This window comes from Hemiscyllium ocellatum, chromosome 15 (genome assembly GCF_020745735.1).
Source record: "Hemiscyllium ocellatum isolate sHemOce1 chromosome 15, sHemOce1.pat.X.cur, whole genome shotgun sequence".
NCBI lineage: Eukaryota > Metazoa > Chordata > Chondrichthyes > Orectolobiformes > Hemiscylliidae > Hemiscyllium > Hemiscyllium ocellatum.
The window spans coordinates 65,717,237-65,743,526 of NC_083415.1; the positions used below are offsets into that span (position 1 = coordinate 65,717,237).

Consider the following 26,290-nt stretch of genomic DNA (forward strand, 5'->3'; position numbering starts at 1 on the left):
TAAAACCAGATGGGTTTTTCCTGACAATGGATTCCTGGTCACCATTAGATTCTTAATTCCAGATATTTATTAAATTCAAACCCCATCATCTCTGTGCGGGTCTCTGGGTTAACAGTCCAGTGATAATACCACAAGGCCGTCACCTCTCTATGTGCACTGTTAATGCTAGCTTTCTAAAAGTTTATTCTTAGATGGACAAGGCTAGTATTGGCTGCTGTCCCTAAATGCCATTTCAGGCAGCAATTAAGAGTGAACCACACTGCTGTGGGTCTGGAATCACATCTAGGTAAGGCCAGGTAAAGATAGCAGATTCACTTCCCTGAGGAACAGCAGTGAACTGAATGAGATTTCCCTCAGCAACCAATGGTAGCTGTAACTGACAGCAGCTTTCAACTCCAGATTCACTCATTAGCTGCTGCTGTGGGATTTGAACCCATAATTCAGGGCCATTAACCAATGGGATTACTTGGCCAGTGCCATTAACATGAGACAGACAGCTCCCCTCTGAAAAGGGAAGGGGTCACAAAACAAAGACCGTGGTTACTGTGATCAGCAAGTCATGGTCCCGTGACATGACCGAGAGGCTTCTTTGTGAATTAGGTTTGGGGGATGGGGGAGGGAGATGTAAACTGGGGCTAGGCTAGTGCCTTACTGAGCTTAAAGGGACAGTCAGAGGCTGCTCGGAGGTCAGTGCAGGAAATAACAGGTACCCGATGAAGCCAGGATGGGGAACCCAACACCCACTGCATTATTATTCCCCACACTGTCACACTCTAATACTGAAGGGGTCCATCGCTAATTAGCATGCTCTGATTTCTGGACCACATTACGCAGGAAAAGTCTCAAAGCAGTTTGAGGCAACACCAGCTGAATATTATATTTGCCAGTGAGCCAGTGCACTGGGCATCATCCCCCTAATCCCCTGCCCTCACAGTTTGCATCTCTCCAGGTTTGACTCACTCCAATTACTGCAGTATACCAGAGGAGACATCACAGATTGGCCACAGCTCAGAACTTAGCTCTCAAAGACACAACGTAATATTCGGTCAAAGTCTTACCACATGGCTCGGATTGAAACCTTCAGTCCAGGGGTGAGGTCATCTGTGATGAACTCACACTGACAGCTCCTGTTGTCTGGCATGTCCTCTTCAGGGAGACTGGAATGGTCTGAAACACAGAGCGATCAGATTGGAAATCGGCCCAGCTGCTACTCTCACGCCAGTCACTGCCAGGCCATATGTGAGAATACTCCTCTCGTCAACAAAATAGTCACAATCAGCAATACATTACCCTCAGTAAATAGAGGGAACAAAGCTTCAGTCGGAACATATTATCCAGCATCATGCAGCACCCCCTCAGCACTGACCCTCTGACAGTACGGCACTTCCTCAGCACTGACCCTCCAACAGTGTGGCATTCCCTCAGCGCTCACCCTCCAACAGGGCAGTGCTCCCTTAGCACTGACCCTCCGACAGTGCGGCACTCTCTCAGCACTGACCCTCTGACAATGCAGTGCTCCCATAGCACTGACCCTCTGACAATGCAGTGCTCCCATAGCACTGATCCTCTGACAGTGCGGCACTCCCTCAGCACTGACCCTCCGACAGTGCAGTGCTCCCTCAACTGTGACCCTCTGACAGTGCGGCACTCGCTCAACACTGACCCTCCGACAGTGTGGCACTCCCTCAACACTGACCCTCCGACAGTGCGGCACTCCCTCAGCACTGACCCTCCGACAGTGCGGCACTCCCTCAGCACTGACCCTCCGAAAGTGCGGCACTCCCTCAACACTGACCCTCCGACAGTGCGGCACTCCCTCGGCACTGATCCTCCGACAGTGCGGCGCACCCTCAACGCTGACCCTCCGACAGTGCGGCACTCCCTCAGCACTGACCCTCCGACAGTGCGGCACTCCCTCAGCACTGACCCTCTGACAATGCGGCACTCCCTCAACACTGACCCTCCGACAGTGCGGCACTCCCTCAACACTGACCCTCCGACAGTGCGGCACTCCCTCAGCATTGACCCTCCGACAGTGCGGCACTCCCTCAGCACTGACCCTCCGACAGTGCGGCACTCCCTCAGCACTGACCCTCCGACAGTGCGGCACTCCCTCAGCACTGACCCTCCCAAAATGCGGCACTCCCTCGGCACTGACTCTCCGACAGTGCGGCACTCTCTCGATGTTGCACTGTTCGTCTGGATTTTGAGCCCAGGTGTCTGGGTGACTAACCCACCGTGTCTGGGTGTAATTGGGGACGACCAGCCCTGGGCTGATAACTGAATAGCAGCAGGGAATGTGCCAGGATTGATGTGCCAGTCTGTGCCATGCACGCACCCTCGGAGTTCTGTCGTGAGCCTGCTCCTTTCAGCCGGAAGGTGTGCCTGAAGCGCGTTCTGTCGGTGAAGCTCCAGCTTTTGTGCACCTTGTCTGGACTGTCCTCGATGGTCTGCTCTGCACTCGGTGAGCGGCGCATGGTGCTCTGAGGGGAACCTTTCCCTTTGCTGCTGGGTCCCTTAGGGCTGGAAAACCGCTCCCTCAGGCTGACCTTGTTGCTGCAAAAACACAGACTCTTCATCAACCCCCACCTCAGCACAGCACGCCCCGCTCCCAGCTCCCCACAGCGCAGGCACAGTCTGCAGCCTCACCCGGAATGCCAGCCCCCGCTCCCAGGGATATTGGAGACACACACTCACATATACACACATTCACATACACAAACATACACATGTTCACATACACACTCATGTACACACGCACACACATGTACACACACAGATGTATTTAAACTCACACGTACACACACATGCACTCACATACATGTACACATACGTATACACACACACTCATGTACACACACACTCACATATATACATGTTCACATACACACACAGACGTACACACACACTCACATATACACAGGCTGACGTACACACATAGGCACTCACATATACACACACAGACCAGTGAAATCAGATTGAATTCATCGTAAAACCTCCCACAGACATGATAAATCTAAATGATTATAGCCATCACAGATGCTGACTCAGTACACCCCTCTGACCTCTCCTGACCAGTGCCACCACCGTCTGTCTCTCATTCTGACTACCATCCCCCTCCTCACTGCAACCTACCAGCCCACCTCCCCAAAAGCAGGGTTCCTCACGGACTGCGAAATGCAGCATAGTGCCAGCTGTCACATGTGGTACATAGAGACAGCTTCCTAAAGGAGCTGGTACCCCTCACATATGAAGGAGTGTTCCACCTCATCATGTAACTGTCGAGGGCCTGGCTCTCCCCCCTCCTGAATAACACACCCCACCCAAAAATAACACCCCCACACCCTGGGGACTGACAGTGAAAAAGAGGAAAGAGTGAAGATGACAAAGAGAAAGTAGGGAAGGCAGCGACAGGAAATTAGAGGCGACAGAGAAAGGGAGGGAGACAGAGAGAGATAGCCAGGGGGGACTGAAGAGATCAGAAGGAGAGAACTAGAGAACAGGGAGTGCAGTGAGAGCTGAGGAGAAGGAAAGTAGACAGGCAGGAGGCTGGGAGAACACAGCAGGCCAGGCAGCATCAGGAGGTGGATAAGTCGACGTTTCGGGTGTAACCCTCCTTCAGGACTGGGGTGGGTGTGGGCGGAGCTGCAGATAAAGGGGGTGGCGGGGGCAGAGTGGTAAGGTGGGGATAGGTGAAGACAGGTAGAGGATACGACCTGGTTGGTCAATGGGAGGAATGGATCCTTTGGTGGCAGGGAGCAGTGGAAGGAAGGGGCAGGGGCTGCGAAGGGCATTGGGGGAAGGGAAGAGAGATTATTTGAAATTAGAGAACTCAATGTTGAGTCCTCCAGGCTGTAGGCTGCCCAGGTGGAAGATGAAGCGTTGTTCCTCCAATAGATGCTGTGGTTTGATTTGACAATGGAGGAGGCCAAGGATGGTCATGTCGGAAGGGGAGTGGGAAGGGAATTGAAATCTTCAGTGACTGGGAGGTCCGGTCAGCCCCTGTGGGCCTGGCTGAGATGTTTGGTGAACCATTCCCTGAGTTTACGTTCGGTCTCCCCAATGTAGAGAAGACCACATTGGGAGCACCTGATGCAGTAAACTAAATTGGAGGAGAGGCAGGTGATCCTCTGTCTCACCTGGAAGAATTGTTTAGGGCCCAGGATGGAGGTGAGGGGGCTGGTGTACCAGCAGGTTTTACATCTTTTCCGGTTGTGGGGAAGTACCTGGGGGTTTGGGGGGGTGGGGTTGGTGGGGAGAGTGGCACAAACCAAGGACTTGCAGAAATCAGTAAGGGGTGGGGAGGGGAAGATGTTCTTGGTGATGGGGTCTAATTGGAGTTGGTGGAAGCGTTTAAGGATGATGGGTTGGATGCAGAGACTGGTGGGTGGTAGGGGGGGACAAGGGAAACTCTGTCTTTATTGTATTTGGGTGGCGAGGGTTTAGAGCAGTGGAGCGGGGATCGGAGGTGATACGGGGGAGGGCTGTCTGGACGATTGGGCGGGGGGGTGGACAACTGGGATGCTCGGAAATGTCTCTTCTCTGAGCAGATGCAGCGGAGGCGAAGGAATTTGGAATGGGGTTCTTGTAGGATACTATGTGGGAGTTGGTGTAGTCCAGATAGTTATGGGAGTCTGTATGTTTGTACTAAATATTCATCTAGAGACTGTCACCGGAGATGGAAATGGTGAGGTCAAGAAAGGGGAGGGAAGCGTCCGAGATGGACCAAGTGAATTTAAGAGCAGGGTAGAAGTTGTGGGTAAAGATGATGAACTGCTCCAGTTCAGCCTGTGTGCAGGACGCTGCACTGGTACAGTCATCGATGTAATGGTGGGAGATGGAGGGCACAGTGCCTCTGTGCGTACTGAAGAAGGACTATTCAACATAGCCAAAGAGGCAGACATTGCGAGAAACAGGAACACAGAGAAGATAGATTGGCAGGAAGGATAGAAAAACAAACTGAAAGATACAGAACACATGCCAGGAGTCCCAAAGGTAATCGAATCCCTATAATATAGAAACAGGCCATTCAGTCTACACCAACCCACTGAAGAGCATCCCACCCCTGTAACCCTGCATTTCCCGTGGCTAACCCACACAGCCTGGACTGTGGGATGATGCCCACACAGGGAGAATATGCAAACTCCACACAGACCAATGACTGAGGGTGGAATTGAACCCGGCTCCCTAGCACTGCGAGGTAGCAGGATTAACCACTGAGCCACCACACCACTGCACAGGAACACAGAGTAAACACTTCACCACACAGTCCCTGGATCAACAGATTGTACAAGTCCTCCAAACACTCGAAGCAACAGTTACGATTTTAACAATTACGTTTGTAGATTTTAATCATAGGATTAAACATGATTCTAACACAGCCCCAAGGAAGGAGTTTTTCTGCCTCTTCAAACTCCAGCAAGTGTCCAAACTGTCCAACCCCATTCTACTCTCAAATACCTCTGTCCCTCTATTCCCCCTTTTCAGAAGCATTGATAGATGTGTCCCCTGATGTATACTGCTAGAGACTCTCAGAACTGATGAACAAACTGTGTTGACCCTGAGCTCTGTTCCATAAATACACAGTCTCCAGGCCAGCATTGTGAGAGCATGATCCAGCTTCAGCATTCACCCTCTAAGATCGATCTGAAGAGTGTGTGCACATGTACCTGTGTGAGTGCATGTCTGTGTGTGACTCTGTGTGTGTGTGACTGTGTGTGTGTGTGTGTGTGTGTGTGTGTGTGACTGTGTGTGTGAGAGTGTGTGCGAGTGTATGTCTGCGTGTGAGTGTGTCTGCGTGTGAGTATGTGTCTGCGTGTGAGTATGTGTCTGCGTGTGTGTCTGCATGAGAGTGTGTGTCTGCGTGAGAGTGTGTGACTGTGTGTGTGAGTGAGTGCATGTCTGTGTGAGTGTGTGACTGTGTCTGTGTGCGCCTGTGTGAGTGTATGTCTATGAATGTGTGACTGTGTGTGTGTGTGCCTGTGCCTGTATGAGTGTGTGCCTGTGTGAGTGTATGTGTGTGTGTGTGTGTGCGCATGTGCCTGTATGAGTGCATGTCTGTGTGTGTGTGTGTGTGTGTGTGTGTATACGCGCGCACGTGCCTGTATGAGTGCATGTCTGTGTGTGTGTGCCCCTGTGAGTGTATGTCTGTGTGTGACTGTGTCTGTGTGTATGTACCTTTGTGATTGTATGTCTGTGTGTGTGTATAACTCTGTGTTTGTGTGTATGTGCCTGTGTGAATGTCTGTGTGAGAGTGTATGTGTGTGCATGTGCGCGCGCGCATGTGTGTGTATGTGTCTGTGTGAGACAGTGTATGAGTGTATGTCTGTGTGTGTGTATATGACTCTGTGTGAGAGTGTATGACTGTGTGTGTGCCTATTTGAGTTGTATGTCTGTAAGTGTGTGACTGTGTGTGACTGTGTGTGTGCGCGCGCGTGTGCGCATACGTGTGGGAGAATGTGTGTGACTGTGAGTGTGCGATTGTGTGTGTGTGTGGCAGTGCACGTTTGCATGTGATAAAGTGTGTCTGTATGTGAGTGTGAGAGTGACTGTGTGTGTGTGGGAGAGTGTGTGTTGCATATGTGAATGTGTGTGAGAGTGTGACTGTATGAGTGTGTGTGGAGGGTAGGTAATTAACTTTGCCTCTCCTGGAGAATGGGAAAGAATCTGAAGAATAAATTGAATTGGTATTACAATCATTTACATGACAGGCTGTTGTCTACAAAGGTGACACAACGTATTCATAGAGCTGTTACCCTGTGACAGGAAATGGGCCTGATTCACTGGAATTAGAGTGATTCCTGTTCCTGACATCTGCTTAATTGTTTTAAATATGATGGGGTTTGGAGATGTCACAGGATATAACAGGAAGAACATTGAAGAGAAAGGGCTGTGACCAATACAAAGCCTGAAGTTTGTAAATCTTTGTAAACTCCCTAACAATGACCCCATCATTATATCTCCTCCCATGGTCCAGGTACATGCTCTCTTATCATGGACACCACTCCACAGTTAACATTCCGATTGCCAAAGATAATAGTTGAGCAAAATGCCAAAGATACGTTCACCCTCACACTATTCAACCCAAGTCTGTTTTCCCTGCCATTTATCCCGTTTCAGGGATTTGGGATTTCCAATGCCATGGCAATGATGTCATTAATAAATACAGAGTCAAGCACCATCATCAACATCCCCATTCCAAAAGTAACCACTCAGAGACTGGGACCCTGTGCCATGTACTGTATGCCCTAAACAACCAAAATAGAAAGCAAGAGAGATTTCAAAACCAAAATCTATTGTTCATTTTCTACCGAGATTTGTAGGAATCCATGGTTCATACTTGGAATAAATACTTGGACAGAGTTAACACAAAAGGTGGGTTGAATGTGAACAGCATGGAAGTTTGTGAAGTGCAAACCGGGTCTTGTATTCCAACAGGCATTGTCTGCAACGGAACGAACTGAAACAGCCCGTCACTTAAAACACAACAACATGCTGAGCTCTCCACTCCGAGGTAAGGGGCATGCACACAGGCAAACTGCAGTGTTGGGGTCAGGCTTGGGAAGGAGGGAGCGGCAGTTTTGGGGATTTGAGGTGGGCTAAAGACTGGAGATGGGGGATGGGGCACTGGCTGAAGGAGAACAGAGAGACAGGCAGAAGGGAAGGCTGTCAGCAAAGGCATACCAGTGCAAGGACCATTCAAACAGCTCGGAGTTCATGCAAAGAAATCACCATTACCAGAAATAGAAGCAGTCCTATCCCTTTACTTAAAGAACTTTTCTTCAAGATAATCCAGAAATAAATTACTTGATTCTAAAAGTGACATCTGAAGTGAGCAGTCATCTCTTGTCTGCTGAATGACGAGACGGTTTTTATGGTGTTTTAATTGTTCAAATAGTAATGGAAGTATTCCTGTATAATTTATCTATTTCACCTCTGCATTCTCTCTGATGCCAATTAACACTCTTCCAATGAGAAAGCAATTGCACTGTCCTAACTCCTCCTTAGCCTTTCTAGTCATTCTCCAGTTGACACAACCCTTAACTTCCAATTTCATGGGATCATCATGGTCTCTAATGACAGCCTAACTCTACTGGACATTTAGATTTCAGTGAGGGTCAACACACTTTTAGTTGTATGACTACCAGGGACTGTGTCCTCCCCACCATGGAATGAGGTAACTTTGACACATTGCAAGAAACTTCATGTGAAGTCTTAATCCTAATTCTATCACACCTACTGCCTGTGCTGGCTGTATCAGAAGTATCACCGACAGTTTACCTATTTATTTGGCTGCCTCACACCTTCCTTGGTCATCAAGTCCCAGAGTGGATCTCCTGCTCCAGAGATACTATCCACTGTACCACAAGATGTCCTCACTAGAAACTAGCTCCAAACTGGACATCCAATTACAGGAACTGACCACCACTTTATACAATATGGAAATAATATGAAACCATTCATTTGGCACAGAAATTTTCAGTAAAAGGAAATTCAGCATTTTGAAGCAACTCTTTTGTTTTCTTAGAATTTGATCCCTTAGGAATCTGGGCCTCCACAATCACTTTCCGCACTTGATTCATTGCAAACTGACCTCCTGATAACGTGAAGAGCCAAAGAGATCTTCAACACGGAGAGGTCAGCTTCCACTTCCTGAATCTGGGCAAAGTCTACACTGGTAGGGTGAGGGAGTTGGGTAGCTTAGAATGTTCTTGCTGGTGAGTTAGTGACAGTGATGTGTTTGAAAATACAGGAGGACGGACAAGGTTCAAACACAGCATTGCTACAGCAAGGGTCATCTGAGGGAGATGGTGGTAACACCACTGTGCTAATAATCCAGGAACATGACAAAAATGTTCCAAGGTATGGGTTTGAATCCTACCATGGCAAATAGTGAAATTGGAATTCAATAAATCTGGAATTAAAGCTAATCTAAAGCTAACCATGAAACCACTGTCGGTTGAGAAACAGAGTTATTGTTTTGAGTCTGACATGATTTTATTTCAGAACTGGAAGATGTTTGAAAATGGGCTTTTTATAGTTTTGACAGAGATGGAGGAGGGGGTAAAGGGAACGATGGTGTTGAGGTCGACTGTTCAAGACCAAGGGGTTGTGCAAGGCCACCATTATCACTCCATTCCAGCTCACTAACATTCACAACCCCTTAGTTTTTAGCAACAAACCTTGACATCCCCAACTGTTCAATTTAGCCCCTCCTCCATCTCTGCCAAAACTATACAATAAAACTTCCCAACATCCTTCAGTTCTGAAGACGAATTGTACCAGATTCGAAACATTAGCTCGGTTTCTCTCTCCACAGATTCTGCCAGACTTGCTGTGTATTTGTTTCAGATTTCCAGCATCTTGTCTTAATATATACACTTCTTATATACAATTCTTGTAAAAACCCATCTGGTTCACTAATGTCCTTTATGAGGGAAAACTGCCATCCTTACCTGGTCTGGCCTACAAGTGAATCCAGACCCTCAGCGATGTGGTTAACTCTTAACTGCCCTCTGGGTAATGAGGAGTGGGCAGTAAATGTTGGCCTAGCTTGTGATGTCCTCATTCCATGAATGAATGCAAAAAAAATCAGATTCAAGATGGAGAAGGAAGCATTTTTTTTAAAAAAACAAAGCCTGACTCACTGGTCTGCGTGGAGAATTGACTGTTCTTCCTGAATTGGGAATACTGTAGCCAGGATGGTCTGTCGTTTGAAAATACAGCTTTTTTCCAACATCGGATGCTTGTCTGTCAGAGATCAATTCATTTTTTTTTGTCAGTCAAATGCTGTTACTTATAAATCTGAAATTTGGGGAGCAAACCACACTCTGACCTCAGATCTAAACAGTAACATTAGAATGTAGAACTCTCTTCGTCTGCTGTTCATTGCTAACCAACAATTAGAACTTTGTGGCATTTTAAACTGACCTCTACAGTTTTATGTCTTTCTGGTTTGCCACTCTCTCTCTTCTCTAACTGGGTAAGTGGTTATGAAATTTCTTTTAAAATTCAAAATGCCACTAGTCTCCACAAGAATGCACCTGGAGGGGGTGACGTGGTTCTGGAATCCTCTGGTTTTTGCTGATCTTTTACTTGTGATTGTTTCATCAGGCATGGGCTATATCGGAATAAATCAGTCCCCACATTCAAACTATCTACACATCCTTCAACAGAACCAGCAAGCCACTCACCGTCCTGACTTGGAAATGTATCAGCGTCCCTCTACTGTTTCAGGGTCAATATCCCGGATATCCCCCCACCTTACCAGCAGAGTGGAGTGCGGTGTATCGTCAATGGGGGGGGTGATTATATTTAGGGATTGTTCCTTTAAATCCAGATAACATCAGGAAGTAACAGGATGTTTGTGAATTCTAGCCAACCACAGGAATAGTATACCTTATTACTATGGAAGCAGAGAGGGACTGAGTGAGATTCAGTGGTCATGTTCACCTCTGCAAACAAAGGCAAGAGCTTACTGGGCTAAGTGTGGCTAGACTTAATGATTCCAAATAATCTGACACAGGCAGAAGTCTCGGGGAGAGAGAGAGAGAGATGAAAGGCTGCAGACGGTGATCGGCAGTGAGGAGATTATGTACCTGCTGTAGATGACCAGGTAGAATGAAGGCGAGAAGGTGGTCTCTGGTTACATACAATTCCAACTGGAGGAATCCAGAAGATTCATCCCTGTAGAATTTCCACCAGAATCAACTTTATAACTGATAGTCACTTCAGAAATCTACTCAAAACTGAGAAAGCAACCTTTTGATAATCATTCAACACAATGACTCAATGATACAGTTGGAAATATGGATGTTGGATTGATTTCTTTAAAACTGTAAATCTTCAGCGAGTGAAGGTCAATTTTTGGGTGCTGTAGTTCAGTATATTCATTACCTACTAAGTTGTGTTTAGCCTGTGTTTATCTAAGCTGGTTTGTTACAGTAAATGTCTTTAAACGCACAACCCTGTGTGATCCGTCGAAGTTGATCACTTTTGGTCTCATGCTTGAGGCTATTGGTCCCCACGGAGATTGGAACAAGCTGCTCAAAAAGGTGTCGCACTCTCACATTCACAAGGAGAATTAGGGATGTGCAGTAAATGCTGGTTTTGATAACAACATCCCCAACCTGTGAGCAACTAAAGAAAGGGGAAAGACAACGTGCCAAGGCAGAAGGAAAGAACAACATGATGCAATTAATTGCTAGCCTCTTTCAAAGTGGCTTAACAGGACAAAAAGCCTCACTCTGTGCCGTGGGTTTGTGTGAACTAACAACAATATTAACTAAGGTTACAGTTTAGGTTACTGTTGAGCCATCCAACAGCAATGTTACCTCATCCACTATTTTAACTCAGTGATGTGAGGAATTTCACAGGAAGAGAATTAAGAGTTCTCCCAGAAACCACAGCCTTTGGAATCAAAACCCAGGGATTCGGCCTCAGAACAATGGCAGCATTTGGCAGTGAACTTGCTGCAATCCAGTCTCAGGACAGCGATATTGGCCAATGTTTAATGCCCTCTGTCTTCACCCCCCACACCCACCCCCTGAGCGACTTTTCACAGAATCCCTACAGTGTGGAAACAGGCTATTGGGGTCAACAGGCTGACCCTCCAAGGAGTAACCCATCCCTATGCTATTACCCTACATCTACCCCTGATTAATGCACCTAGCCTGCACACCCCTGAACACTACCAGCAAATTCCCATGGCCCATTCACCTAACCTGCCTAGCTTTGGATTGTGGGAGGAAACCAGAGCACCTGCAGGAAACCTACGCAGACACGGGGAGAATGTGCAAACTCCACACAGACAGTCACCTGAAGCTGGAATCAAAAACGGATCCCTGGCGCTGGGAGGCGGTAGCGGTAACCACTGAGCCACTGTGCTGGCTAGTGGAGTGAGGCACCTTTCTTACTCCCAGCAGTGATGGGGTGAGGCTGCCCTCGGGGAATGGTCAGGTACAGAGCTGCAGCATTCTGACCCAATGATAGTGAAGGTGCAGGCAATATATTTCAGACCTGAGTCAGTTACTGTGTTCACAGAGGTGGAGAAATGGAATCCTACTTCAGTTGAGATATCTGGAAAGACAGAGAACAGGAATTGCTGTCAAGGCAGAGAACTGGATAATATTTTTATTTGGAAACTGGAGAGGTGGTTGTATTGAGAGCTCTGATTTTAGTGACAGAAGCAGAGTGACTAAATTGCTGGATATAAAGAACCAGGTTTACCATCTACCAAAGTGTCAGCAATAACAGTCAGTGACTAATCTCAACACTCAGGTAGGAATCAGTTAGTTCAATGAGTAAAGTAAATACTGGCCATGGGATACAGGGAACCGGGATTCACTACACTACTTTAGTAATGGATAAACACCGTCACGGCCTGAACGGCTTGTTTCAGTTTTACAATTCTATCCCTTATTGGAATGGCCTTCAGCCGTTAAGTCACCGCACTTCTGGTGGGGGCTGTGGAATACTGAGACACCACCCCTGACAAAATAAAACATACTTCCACAGTCTGCCACTGGGGGCAGCAATCTATTTTACTCTCGATAATCACCTCCAGTGTGTGATCACAAACCTCTAATGAGCTGGAAACAGGATTAATGACAGACGCAAACAAGAAGAATGCAGTTCCGAGCAAAATTTGGAACAGGAGTTAAACTGAGTTAGTGATGTCAAGAGAAGTCACCTTCTCTTTAAGCCGGTGTAAATCGTGAACTACTTACAAGATGCGCTGCAGAAATTCACGGAAGATCCTCAGACAGCACCTTCCAAACCCACAACCACTTCCATCTCAAATGACAAGGGCAGCAGATACATGGGAACACCACCCCCTGCAAGTTCCCCTTCGAACCACTCACCATCGTGACTTGGAAATATATCACCGGTCCTTCACTGTCACTGGGTCAATATCCTCCCTAAGGGCATCGTGGGTCAACCTACAACCAGTGGACTGCAGCGGTTCAAGGCGGCAGCTCACCCCCACCTTCTCAAGGAGCAACTGGGACGGACAACAACACCCACATCCTACAAGTGATTTTTATTTTAAAATGCATTTTATAACAATTAGAGTCATACAGTAATAGAGATATACAGCATGGAAACAGACCCTTCAGTCCAACTCATCCATGCTGACCAGATAGCCTAAATTAATCTAGTCCCATTTGCCCGCACTTGGCCCATACCCCTCTAAACCCTTCCCACTCCTATATCTATCCAGATGCCTTTTAAACGTTGTAATTGTACCAGCCTCCACCACTTCCTCTGGCAGCTCAATCCATGCACGCACCACCCTCTGCATGAAAATTTGCCCCTTAGGTCTCGTTTATATCTTTCCCCTCTTACTCTCAACCTATGCCCTCTCCCTGGGAAAAAGACCTTATCCCATGTTCCAAGTGATCTTATAAACCTCTATAAGGTCACCCTTCAGCCTCCGATGCTCCAGGGAAAACAGCTCCAGCCTAATCAGCTTCTCCGTTTGGCTCAAATTCTCCAACCCTGGCAACATCCTTGTAAATCTTTTCGGAACCTTTTCATATTTCACAACACCCTTCCAGTAGGAAGGAGACCAGAATTGCACGCAATATTCCAAAAGTGGCCCAACCAATGTCATGTATATCTGCAACATGACTTCCCAATTCCTATACTCAATACTCTGACTAATAAAGGAAAGCATACCAAATACCTTCTTCACTATCCTATCTACCTGTGACTCCACTTTCAAGGAGGTATGAACCTGCACTCTAAGGTCTCTTTGTTCAGTAACATTCCCCAGGACCTTACCATTAAGTGTACAAGTCCTGCCCTGATTTGCCTTTCCAAAATGCAGTGCCTCACATTTACCTAAATTAAACTCCATCTGCCACACCTCAACCAATGACCCATCTGGTCCAGATCCTGTTGTAATCTGAGGTAACCCTCTTCACTGTCCAGTACACTTCCAATTTTGGTGTCATCTGCAAACTTACTAACTGTACCTCTTATGCTCGCATCCAAATCATTTGTGTAAATGACAAAAAGTAGAGGACTCAGCACCGATCCTTGTGGCACTCCATTGGTCACAGGCCTCCAGTCTGAAAAACTACCCTCCTCCACCACCCTCTGTCTTCTACCTTTGAGCCAGTTCTGTATCCAAATGGCTAGTTCTCCCTGTATTCCATGTGATTTAAACTTTGGAAAAAAATTCAAAACCTATTTATTTCAGAAAATACTCATCAAGTCAGATGTGTCTGGGGCCAGAGGGAGAGTTAAAATGTTAGTGTAACTTTCTCGATTGGTGCTGCCTGATTTTCTGCGTTGTGCCAACATTTCCTGGTTTTAGCTCCGAGCTTTCTAACACCTGCAGGATTTTGCTTCTGTTTCTATTTATTTGTGGTTCGACAACAGATACGTTTCATTAAATGCTCTGATGATTCTCAAATAATGGAAAAGCTCGTGCTAACGGTCGTTAGACTGGAGAGACAAGATAAATAAAGGAAAGGAGGGAGACAGATTTATCTTTCTCATCACTGGCAACAGGCACAAAATGAGCAGGTCTGAGAGAGAGTAAAGAAAGACAGATAAACACACAAGGGGAAGAAGGGAACGAGGAAGGGTGCAAGGGAGGAGGCGAGCAAGAGGCAGCGAGCAAGCGAGGGGACCAGCCGGGCCGTGCCAGGGAGCATCTATTAAAGGGAAAGTTTCACACGGATACCTAGGATCTCCCGAACAGCACATTCCACACATGGAATCACGACGTGATTTGTGTTTACTGAAAACAAGGGGAAAATGGGAATTAATACCGATAATTCCCTGTGATTCCGCTATAGAATCAGTAGCTTAGCATTCTCCAAACAAAGCAACTTAGCTGGAATGAGCAAAACCTCCATTTGAATGTCTCCTTAAAGGATCTATGTTGTCTCATAAGTTAGATTTTATTCAGGAATCCATGATAAAAAGGAGGTCTCAGGGTTGCTGTGGTGACGGTCCCAGCCTCTGAGCCTGAGACTTCTGGGACTAAGTCCCACTCCAGGACCTGTCGACCACAGAAAGAGTGCTTGTGATATCTTTCAATGGATGATCAACTTGCTTATTCTTCCAATGTTACCCAGAGGGGAATCAGGCTTACTTGTGGATGTCAGGCTATAACACAAACAGATGTTGTCACAAGTAAACAAACTCAAACTGCAATTAGTGACTGAGGCATTCCCTCATTATCACCACGTGAGACAGGAAGAGGAGTAGGCCATTCGGCCCTGTTCTGCCATCGAACAAGATGACAGCTGATCTGTTTGCGTTTTGATTTCCACGTTTTGCACCAACCCCTCCTGTGATTCCCCCACCCTAATGAGAACCTAGCTCCCCATCTCTTAAACCTTTCAGTGACCATTGTTTTGTGATCTTGAAGATGTTGTTGCAAGGTCCGTTTCACTCGTTCCATTTCAGGGTCAGCAGATTATCTTTGCTCCCAGGGATTTGGGTGTACAACCTAATCCTGAGCAGAAAAGCCACAGGAGTGAAAATGCCCAGTCAATGGACGATAGTATCCTGTAAGGACCTCCTCTGAAACATCAGCTATGGGTCTGGGTTTGTGGGTACCCTGCTGTTGTTGTGACTGTATTGACAGGATTGTGCCCATAGGATCTGACTACCATCTAGTAGTCACATGTCATGTATCATTGATGTTTGCCTGTTAGCTGAGAAGCAGGTTCCAGTCCTGCCCTCATTCACTACCTGCTGGTCTGAACTCCCAACGTGAACCACCAGGTCTTCGTACTTGTTTCCATCCCCACCCCGTGTAAGGAGTACTCAGGATTATTGTACACCCCACACCACTGCCCCACGACACATCGGCTGTAGCAGTGTAGACAGGGAGCGACTTGCCCCATCCATGTTCTGTCTTCACTGCGCCATCAGGGAGAGGAAGCTCGGTTACTGGGAGGCTGCTACAGCCAAGGTAGGGGGTTAGAGATTTCACAAAGCAGGTCACTTCACAGGGATTGGGGATGTCTGGCTACAGTGGGTCTGCAAAATTCTGCCTGTGCCACAGGCTGCACAGTCAATCCTCAAACCCACCCTGTGGATGATATTCTGGATTTATCAACTGTATGTAGAGCAGAGGGGCGTTCATATTTGGAATTGTTGGACATTTTATTTCATTGCCAGCTTCAGGCATTCCCACTTTTTCAAAGTCTAGTTGGATCATTGCAGAGTAAAGCTTCCACTGTTTGAAGCGAATAATGTGGCTTCGATGGAATCTAATTGGCTCCCTGTTTTCATGTGGCATTATCCTCTTCTCTGCACATGGAGCTGCCCATTTTTTATACATCAAGCCCAAGTCTGCCAGGAACAACAGAATCACAGAATGGGTCAGAGCACAGCATCCTGCCAGGAACAGTTAAGCTATTCCCACTCTCTACATTGCAAATCTTTTCTGATCAGATGATTAACTAGTTCTCTTTTGAAAGCCTCAGGACCAGTGTATTCCAGCTCTGAACCAACTACCAACCTTACTGCTCTGTGCACTCGGATCCATGCACCAAATTAGACCTTCCTACATTCCCTCTTACTCTGGCTATTCATCTGCTCAATCCACCAATTCCTACAGCCACAAGCTCGCCACACTGGAAGACATCAGCGATGACACTTTGTTTTCCAGGTTCCTGCCCAGTTTTCAAAGGTAAGATAGCAGCACCTCATCCCATTGCTACCTTATGGTGTGCCCATAAATGACTAGAGTTGACCATTCACCCTCTGTGCTCAAGAGTGCACTGCAACCACCCAGTACTATCCTTGACCTTGGCACAAGGCCAAATACTACCTTGGATTCACATCCCTAGCTGGAGAAATATCTGCTCTTCCCCACCCCTCCTGAATCCCCCAGGTTAACCCTTTCTGAACCTTCCTCCTCCACCAGCTGGTGCCCTGGCTTGGTTCTAGTTGTGTTTCACGAGGCCTCCATGACCCTTAGCTGCACTCCACCTGCAAAGGGAACTGCCCGCCCGAGATTCCTGACACATTACATGGCAGACACTCCAATCCTCTCTGCCTGTGCACCCTTCAGCTGCTGAATAGGCCACTGGAGCCTGAATTCAGCCTGGAGCTGCTTGAGAGAGATGTGCAGCTAACAACCAGGGCTTGACCTCAGTGCACATACCCAGGTGTAATGGTGGCTTTGTGCATTTCTGTTCTTCATCAAAAACAAAGCCCACACAATTTTCACTTCTCCAAGAGAAAGGAAGGGCAGGCGTATTTTTAATCAGTGTTCGATTGAAGAGAACAGCTCGACTCTTGGCTGACAGGGCGAGAGCTTATCCTGATATTAACCACATGAAGGAGAAATTGGACAAAGCTGCGAACTGTAGCAGTGATTAGGAATTAGACATGTTGAGCAGGGATGCAATAGTGATCGATAAATACACAGGTGAGAATTTGTACTGAGACACAGAGCTGGTGAATCCTGTGTGATCTCTGACACACGAAGCATATGTGACACCAGCTGGGCACGAAGCAGATATCAGGGCCACCAGGCTGAAATGCAACTGGGAATTGGTTGTATGTCTTTTGCGGCTGAAGTTAATCCAACATGACACTTTGATATATTGTTGTGTTTAACCAGGAATTCATCTGGACGCCCACAGCTGCACAGTTAGAAAAGACTCCAAAACCATTTTGTCATTTCAGCACAGCTTCCTTTCAAAGCAGTGAGGAGAATGGATCTTTTCCTCTCAATGAGAACAAGATCGCTTTGCTCAGTATTTCTGCTTTGAACATAACTGATAGAGAGGAATTGGAGGCTCACTTATCCAGTAAGACACTGCAACGTGGACAGACCATCCTTTCATTTCTTGGGCATGGGTTGGAAATTTATCAGAGACAGTGAGAAAAAGGAGAGGTTTGCATTTATATAGCATCTTTCACACAACCTTGGGACATTCCAATATTCAGTCACTTTTGCAATGCAAAAAATGAGAAGTTATTACTGCCAGATGTGTTCGGCCAATGTTCATCACCAACCTTTCTTTCTCTAAAGGGTACTTTAGGTCCAGTGATACGTGAATGAACCTTGGCACTGCCATGACAATGGACCCAGACAAGAAAGTAAACATTCGGTGTCTGATTTTACGATTGGCGGGAAGGCTAGTCCCCACCTGAGGTTTTGAGGTGATACATAGATCCAATCGGTGCATTCAGATGCAACTAAAATCTCTAATCGTGAGGATTGACAAGAGGGAAGACAACATTTTAATGGGAACCTCTTAAACTGCATCAATTTATGACCAGACATGTTCTGCTCACTCTGTGGAAACTGTAGTTGTCATTGCTTCCATTTAGTTTTGTCTTCATGAAGCAAGAGGACAATGTGGATTCTAATTCTGACAGAACCCTTAGCGAGGAGGGCCAGGAGCAGACACCCACAGACCTGAGATCAGCAGGATCCATTGGTGAAAGTGAGGAGAGCAGCAATAATGATTGTTACTGCTCAGGGATAGCTACTGGGATTAAGGAGATGTTGATAAGACTGTGGGAGCCTCAAATCACACCAAATTCTTTCACAATAACTTCAGCTGATATTTTAACACCAACAGATTACTAACTCAATAGTTTTTACTTCTGTTGTTTCTTTAACATAGTTAATTTTCTGATTTTGAGAATGCCTGAAGCAAACCAGGAAGGAATATCTGTTCCAGAACCTTTACTGAAGAAAGGCCTTAGCGAGGTGGTCATTTGAGGTGGGAGTGACCTCACTGAGAAAATCTGGAAATTGTTGCTGCTGAATGTTCAAAATCCCACTGGGTCGTACACTATTGCAAAGTGGTGAATATAAAACATTCCACTTACTGTCAAAGCTCAGTCCTCTGCTTAAGCGAAACAGGAAAGACATTATCCAACGAAATGAGTAAACTGTACACTGTCATATCAATCCACCGTGAAGTATCCCGAGTGGTCCTCTGCTCCAGAACTGTACACAAATCCTGTCCACTCACATCAGAAATCTCAACAGATCCATCATTCGAGTTCAGACAGGATGGAGAGCTGACAGGTCAGTTGGAGGTCAGACACCATCCAAGAGGGAAATCCAAACAGTAGTTGGCAATCTATCTAAAGCACTGATGCTGTGTCACTGACAGATTGCCAAACTCACCCCGACCCACTACACACTCAGTCCCTGCAGATTCCCTCATCCTGAAAGCACCTGCTGAGTGAAGTCTGTCATCAAGGGCAGACAGCACTCTGCAGAGAGCAATGTATCTATTATTGCAAAGATCTGGGCAGGTCTGGCTCAGCTGGTATTGCCAAGTTCAAACTCCCTTAAACACTCAACCTCTGTCATTTCCTGACCCTGGAGTTAACAATAGGACCCTGTGGGGAGTGGGGAAACACCCTGAAAATAACAGCCCATGCTTTGTATTTGGGGAGCTTTGGAATCCACAGAATTAATTAAACACAGCAATGAAACAATGAGGCTGACGTCCCATCGCAAACATCAAATGATTCACTATGTCTTATCTACTGGAGGCGGGGAGCAAGCTTCTGGCTTTTCTCATTTAATCTGGGCTTTAAAATCAAGCAAACCTGGGTGTGGTCTCCAGAGTCTCCTTCCTGTGGAAATAAAAACAGAACAAACACAACAGATTAACTGGGAGGTACACTGGAGGTTCATCAACCTGCCTGGAACACAAGGCTAGCTGAGGTCACCCAAGGAGACGTGCTGACAAGGTCAGAGGTGACTGAGATCTCCCATCAAACTTGTACAAGTGGTTAGATAGAAGGTCCATATAAACCACAGCTACAAACTCCCCCAATATGAGCGAGAGACAGAGTAATCGCACCACGCTTTGAAACCGAAAGTTAAGCTATTTTGACACTGTCCCCATTGAACACTCCTGGAACATGGATAGCATCGGGTTACATCCAAAGTAAAGCTCCCTCTACTCTTTTAAACAGAGAGTAAAGCTCGTTCTACACTATTCCCAACTAACACTCCCAGGTCAGGGACAGCACAGGGCTAGGTACAGAATAAAGCTCCCTCTACACTTCCAGGACAGGGACAGCATGGATGAGCTAAAGAGTAAAGCTCTCTCTACATTGTCCTCATACACTCCAAGGATAGAGACAGCATTGGGGTTAGATACAGAGTAAAGCTTCACCTTACTGTCCTTTAGCATAGCTTTTTCTGAAACATCAGTAAAACACAGGATAGATAATGAGCTTTTGAAAGCAGAATGAATATTACATCTTGAGACCTTCCCCTTCACATTCTCTTTAACTAAAACTCCTCGTCCAGCTTTATCAACTCTCTGATCACAAACCAAACCTCCGAACAGATCCATGGTGAGTACTTGGGATACTTCCCCTGAACCACTCCAATAGCTGCTTCTGGTCACAGGCTGCCTCCCCACTTTAAGAGAGTACCTCAATAAAGTCGACTTATTTTCAAGTTTAGAAAATAAAATTGCTGGAAAAAGTTAAGAAAACTCTGGAATTCAGTACGACTAACATTATTAATTGCAATCATTCACCTTGAGGAAAGGAGACATCGGGCTAAGGCTAAAATGTGGACCAGGCAGAGGTGAGGAACTTTACCATCACCTGAGAGTCAGCTACTAGTTACCTCCAAAAAAACATTTGGGAAAGCACCTGATTTTCAAATCTCTCTACTCTCAGGGTTACCACAAGAGTTAATAACTTAATCAAAGTCCACAAATTTAGCTGGAATCGGGTTAATAGAAAACACTGACCAGGTTCCTGTGCTTAACAAGAACAAATAAATTGATTCTAATCGTCAGTAAACAGCTAAGAGTTATCACCATTTGATCTATTAGTTCACACTTGAGAATATTTTAAAGTTCCTACACACACATATGGACAGGCATAGACAAAGAGAAAAAAAAACATTGGTTTTATTGATGGAGGGAAAAGCAGTTGGGAAGCAGAGTTTAATAGCACCCGTCCGCCGGATTCACTGAGATGATCCTTTTGGCTTGCTCAGACTGTCTGCTCTTCAAATGCTACTCTCCAGGTTCCCTCACTTCCTTGCAGGAAGCACAGGATGGTTAATACACTAACTACAACTCGTTCAGTTATAACAAGTGATTGTAGAAAATTACTAGGTTTTTTCAGGGCTCTTTATTGCAGGAAGAGAGAGACTGACACTCTTCCAGCAGTCCAAAGGTTTCTCCCTGTATTGTTCACACCCACAAGCTGTTCAACTGCCCTGGGTCTTGTGTAAACAACTGAATGGTTCTTACATTAAAATGTTGTTTGATTAGCTAAACTATTCTTAATTTTCAGACCTTTCAAATGAAAACAGAAAGGCAAAAAATAAATGTGAAAGAGAAACACAATCAAACAAAGAACTTGGTTCCAGAAGAGAGAGATCCTGAAACAAACAAGAACATAAATTGCTGGAGAAACTCGGCAGGTCTGACAACATCTGTGGAGAGAGAAACAGAGTTAACATTTCAAGTCCAGTGACCTGAAAGGGTAGAGAAAACTTGAAACTCTGTTCCAAAAGTAACCCTGTTATTCTCTGCACAGATGCTGCCAGATCTGATGAGTTTCTCCAACACTTTCTGATTTAGTTTATTTCAGATCTCCAGCATCAGCAGTTCTGTGTTTTATTATCTCTCTCTTTCACATTATTTTGCCTTTTGTCACTGCCCCGCTGTTAGGAATGCAGGAACTGGAGGAGATCGTTCAGGCTCCCCAGATTACTCTGTTGTTCCATTAGATTACTCATGCATGAGGAATAAGAGAATGATCAGGGAGAAGGTAGGGCCAATCAGGGATAACGGAGGAAACTTGTGTGTGGTGTCTGAGCAGATTGGGAAGCCCTTAATGAGTTTTTTGTTTCGGTTTTCACTAAGGAAAGGGACCTTGTTGTGAATGAGAACTTTGAAGAGCTGGGACACAGACTTGACCAGATCAAGATTGATGAAGTTGATGTGCTGGAAATTTTGGCAAAAATTAAGATTGATAAGTCCCGAGGGCCAGACCAGATTTATCCCAGGTTGCCCCGGGAAGCGAGAAAGGAGGTTGCTAAGCCCCACTGGTGAAGATCTTTGCCTCCTCACTCTCCACAGGAGTCGTACCGGAGGATTGGAAGGAGGCGAATGTTGTTCTTCTTTTCAAGAAGGGTAATAGGAAAATCCTTGGCAATTACAGACCAGTCAGTCTTATGTCTGTGGTCAGCAAAGTTTTGGAAAGAATTCTGAGGAATAGGATTTATGACTATTTGGAAAAGCATAGCATGATTAAAGGCAGTCAGCATGGCTTTGTGAGGGGCAGGTCATGCCTCACAAATCTCATTGAGTTCTTTGAGGAGGTGACAAGACAGGTCAACAAAGGTCAAACAGTGGATGTGGTGTATATGGACTTTAGCAAGGCATTTGATAAGGTTCCCCATGGTAGGCTCATTCATAAAGTCAGGAAGTATGGGATGCAGGGAGATTTGGGTGTCTGAATTCGGAATTGGTTGGCTGACAGAAGGCAAAGAGTGGTTGTAGATGGAAAGTATTCTGCCTAGAGGTCAGTAGTGAGTGGGGTCCTGCAGGGCTCTGTTCTTGGGCCTCTGCTCTTTGTAGTTTTTATAAATGACTTGGATGAGGAGTTTGAGGGGTGGATTAGTAAATTTGCTGATGACACAAAGGTTGGAGGACTATTGAGGACTATTGCAGGCTGCAGTGTGACAGACAGGATGTAGAGCTGGGCTGAGAAATGGCAGATGGAGTTCAACCTGGATAAATGCGAAGTGATGCATTTTGGAAGGTCAAACACAAATGCTGAATATAGGATTAAAGACAGGATTCTTGGCAGTGTGGAGGAACAGAGGGATCTTGGTGTTCAACTGTATAGATCCCTCATAGTTGCCACCAAAGTGGATAGGGTTGTTAAGAAAGCGTATGGTGTTTTGGCTTTCATTAACAGGGGGATCGAGTTTAAGAGCTGCGAGGTTTTGCTACAGCTCTCCAAGTCTCTGGTGAGGCCACACTTGGAATATTGTGTCCAGTTCTGGTCGCCCTACTATTAAAAAAATACAGAGGCTTTGGAGAGGGTGCAAAGAAGGTTTACCAGGATGCTACCTGGACTGGAGGGCTTGCCTTATGAAGAAAGGTTGACTAAGCTCGGACTTTTCTCTCTGGAGAGAAGGAGGAAGAGGAGACCTGATCGAGGTATACAAGATAATGAGGGGAATAGATAGAGTCAATAGCCAGAGACTTTTCCCCAGGGCAGGAGTGACTGGCACGAAGAGTCATACTTCTAAGATATTAGGGGAAAGGCATAGAGGGGATGTAGAGGTACGTTATTTACGCAGAGAGTTGTGAATGCATGGAATGCGTTGCCAGCGGCGGTGGGGGAAGCAGAGTCATTGGGGACATTTAAGTGACTGTTGGACAGGCACATGGATAGCAGTGAGTTGAGGGGTGCGTAGGTTAAGTTATTTTATTTTACATTACAGTTAAACCTCGGCACAACATTGTGAGCTAAAGGGCCTGTTCTGTGCTGTATTTTTCTATGTTCTATGTTCTATCACTGTCATTCCAGGTCTCAGCTCCATTGATCTGATTTGGATCCAGAACCATATCTGACAGATACCTTCTTCAAAAGTAACAAGAGTTCTTCCTGAGATCAAAAAACACCCTCCAACATGCCAGTGACCTCTCCACGATCTTTATAATTTCTTATTTTAAACTAATTCAAGACCCATCTTCATTGCCTTGACTGAACCTTACACAGGAAGAGGTGCATTTCTATAGCAGCTCTCAAGACTCCAGGACATCACAAAATGTTTTTGATGTTCAGTCACTGGTGTTGATGAAGGAACCTAAAATTGCTTCCAGCAACAACAAAACTAAATGATGTGAACAATCTCTATTAGGTGCCTGAGGGAAAAATATCCATCAGGATGTTAGAAAGAAATCCACCCTCAACATCCTTCAAAAATGCCCCATCATTTTGGAGTAGTCCATCAGAGGATATAACATTGCTGTATCTATGCCTATACCCTTTAATCATAGGAACAGGAGTAGGCCATTCAGCCCCTCGAGCCTGCTCCACCATTCAATAAGATCTGTGGCCTAACTGCACAGACCTGCCTTTGGCCCACATCCCTTAATCCCTTTGCTTAACAAAAATTTATCTACCTCTGATTTAAAATTAACAACTGCTCCAGCATCCACTGCCATTTGGGGAAGAGAATTCCAAACCTCTCCCACCCTTTGTTTGCAGAAGTGCTTCCGAACATCTCTCCTGAATGGTCTGGCCCTCATTCTTAAATTACACCCCTCGGTCTGAAATCCCCAACCAGTGAGAATTGTTTATCTTTTTCTGCCCTGTCTTTTCTTGTTAATATCCTGAAAATTTTAATCAAACCACCCTGTAAACCTCCAAATTGTAGAGAAAACAGGCCTAACCTGGATAATCTCTCTTCATGATAAATTAAACTCCCTTAGCTCATTAAGCTCAAAAGAAGACAAGCAACTTTATGCAACTTGTCCTCAGAATGATTTGGAATGTTGTGTGTTTCTCTCTGGACATCCAAATCATGATTGGAAGGGTCATGTTATGTCCAGATGTGGTCAGTACCTGAAAGTGAGTCCCGATTTGCTCTTGAGGTTCCGTAGTAAGTCAAGCTGGTTGAGTGGAGGGATCAGCCTGTGACAACAGCACACAGAAGAGGAGATCATGTGGGTTTGAACACAAGAATTGGTGAAAACCAGGACTTCAATGAACAGACTCCATCTGAACTGTGAAGAAACACTCTTCCCCAGCTACATCATCTTGCTGTGTGAGGAGATTCACAGTCCATCAACTTTCAGCCCCTTGAAATCACACCCGCACTGTTTGAAAACTTATAATCAGTTAAATAATCCAACAAAGGACCTGCCAGATTATTGCAAAAACATACTTGGTTTCTCAAGGGAAGCATACAGGCAATCCCTAGCCAATCTGGGTGTATATGTGACTCCAGCCCCATACTAATTCAAGATGGTAACACATACCCACCTTCTCCAGGGGGAGTTAGGAATGGGTGCTAAAGAACAAGCTTGCCAGCGATGGTCACCTCCCCAGGAATCAATTTCATAAGAAACAAATTCTAAACAACTGACAAGAAAATCAAGATTTCCTTTGCTCAAAAAAAAATTGCTAAACCTCTCTCTCTATTTTGCCTCAATTAGCACAGATTCTGGTGGTCCTGCAATTATTTTAAACCGAACAGGGATGAAACATCTTGCAGCATCCCTTGGAGAAGATCCTATTCTAAAAGAACATGAAAGAAAGAGATAGAAAGCTAAATATTACACAGCTTCTGAAAGGAGCAGGATGTATTCACACAGTTCTGGAATTAAACATGCAGAACCCTTGGGCTTTGTGAGCAGAGGCATTGGGCGCAATACCAAGTTATAGAGTCACAGAGACATACAGCACGGTACAGACCCTTTGGTCCAACTTGTTCATGCTGACCAGATATCCTAGTTCCATTTGACTCATATCCCTTGAAACCCTTCCTATTCATTTACACATTCTTTTAAATGTTGTAACTGTACCAGCCTCCACCACATTCTCTGGCAGCTCATTCCATACACACAACACCCTCTGTGTGAAAGAGTAGTCCCGTACATTCCTTTTAAATCTTTCCCTTCTCACCTTAAACATATGCCTTCTAGTTCAGTAATGGTAAACCTTTGCAAATCACTGGTTAGACTTAGGCATAAATTTGCTGCTTTTTACCCGAACCAACTTACATTATGTTTTCAAACAACCTCAGAATTCTGACCAGGAATTTGTCAGACCCAAAATGTTTGGAAATTTGGGAAGACCACTTTAAATCCTGTTCCAGCTCAACAAGAGGTTCCTTGTAAAACCCAGAGGATAAAACACAGCCTGCATAATCGTGGTGTACACCTGGGGCTCAAATGTGAATGGTAAGAATAAATGACTCTTGGAGCCTGTAACACACACAGAATCCCTACAGTGTAGAGACAGGCCATTTGGCTCAACAAGTCCACACTGACCCTCTGAAGAGCATCCCATCCGGTCCCACCTCCCTACCTTTTCCCTATAACCCTACATTCTCCATGGCTAACATACCTAACCTACACATCCCTGAGCACTACGGACAATTTAGCATGGCCAATCTGGAGAAGGTGAGGACTGTAGATGCTGGAGTATCAGAGTCGACAGTATAGTGCTGGAAAAGCACAGCCAGTCAGGCAGCATCCGAGGAGCATGATTCCTGATGAAGGGCTTATGCCTGAAACGTCGATTCTCCTGCTCCTCGGATGCTGCCTGACCTGCTGTGCTT

At 45.8% G+C, this 26,290-nt stretch overlaps 1 protein-coding gene across 2 annotated transcripts in view; it reads right to left on the bottom strand.

Moving 5' to 3' along the window:
- The window catches only part of LOC132822827 (potassium voltage-gated channel subfamily KQT member 2), a 164,884-nt gene that overhangs the window by 19,866 nt on the left and 118,728 nt on the right, over positions 1–26,290 (bottom strand). Inside the window, exons 9-13 of one of the 2 annotated variants that reach the window (XM_060836184.1) lie at positions 24,571–24,639; positions 19,558–19,584; positions 14,696–14,752; positions 2,339–2,556; positions 1,059–1,167 (exon numbers count right to left, since the gene is read on the bottom strand). In XM_060836184.1, coding sequence (XP_060692167.1) covers positions 1,059–1,167; positions 2,339–2,556; positions 14,696–14,752; positions 19,558–19,584; positions 24,571–24,639 — 480 coding nt within the window. Of the gene's footprint in view, positions 1–1,058; positions 1,168–2,338; positions 2,557–14,695; positions 14,753–19,557; positions 19,585–24,570; positions 24,672–26,290 lie in introns of both variants that reach the window. The other variant, XM_060836185.1, reaches the window with a different exon arrangement.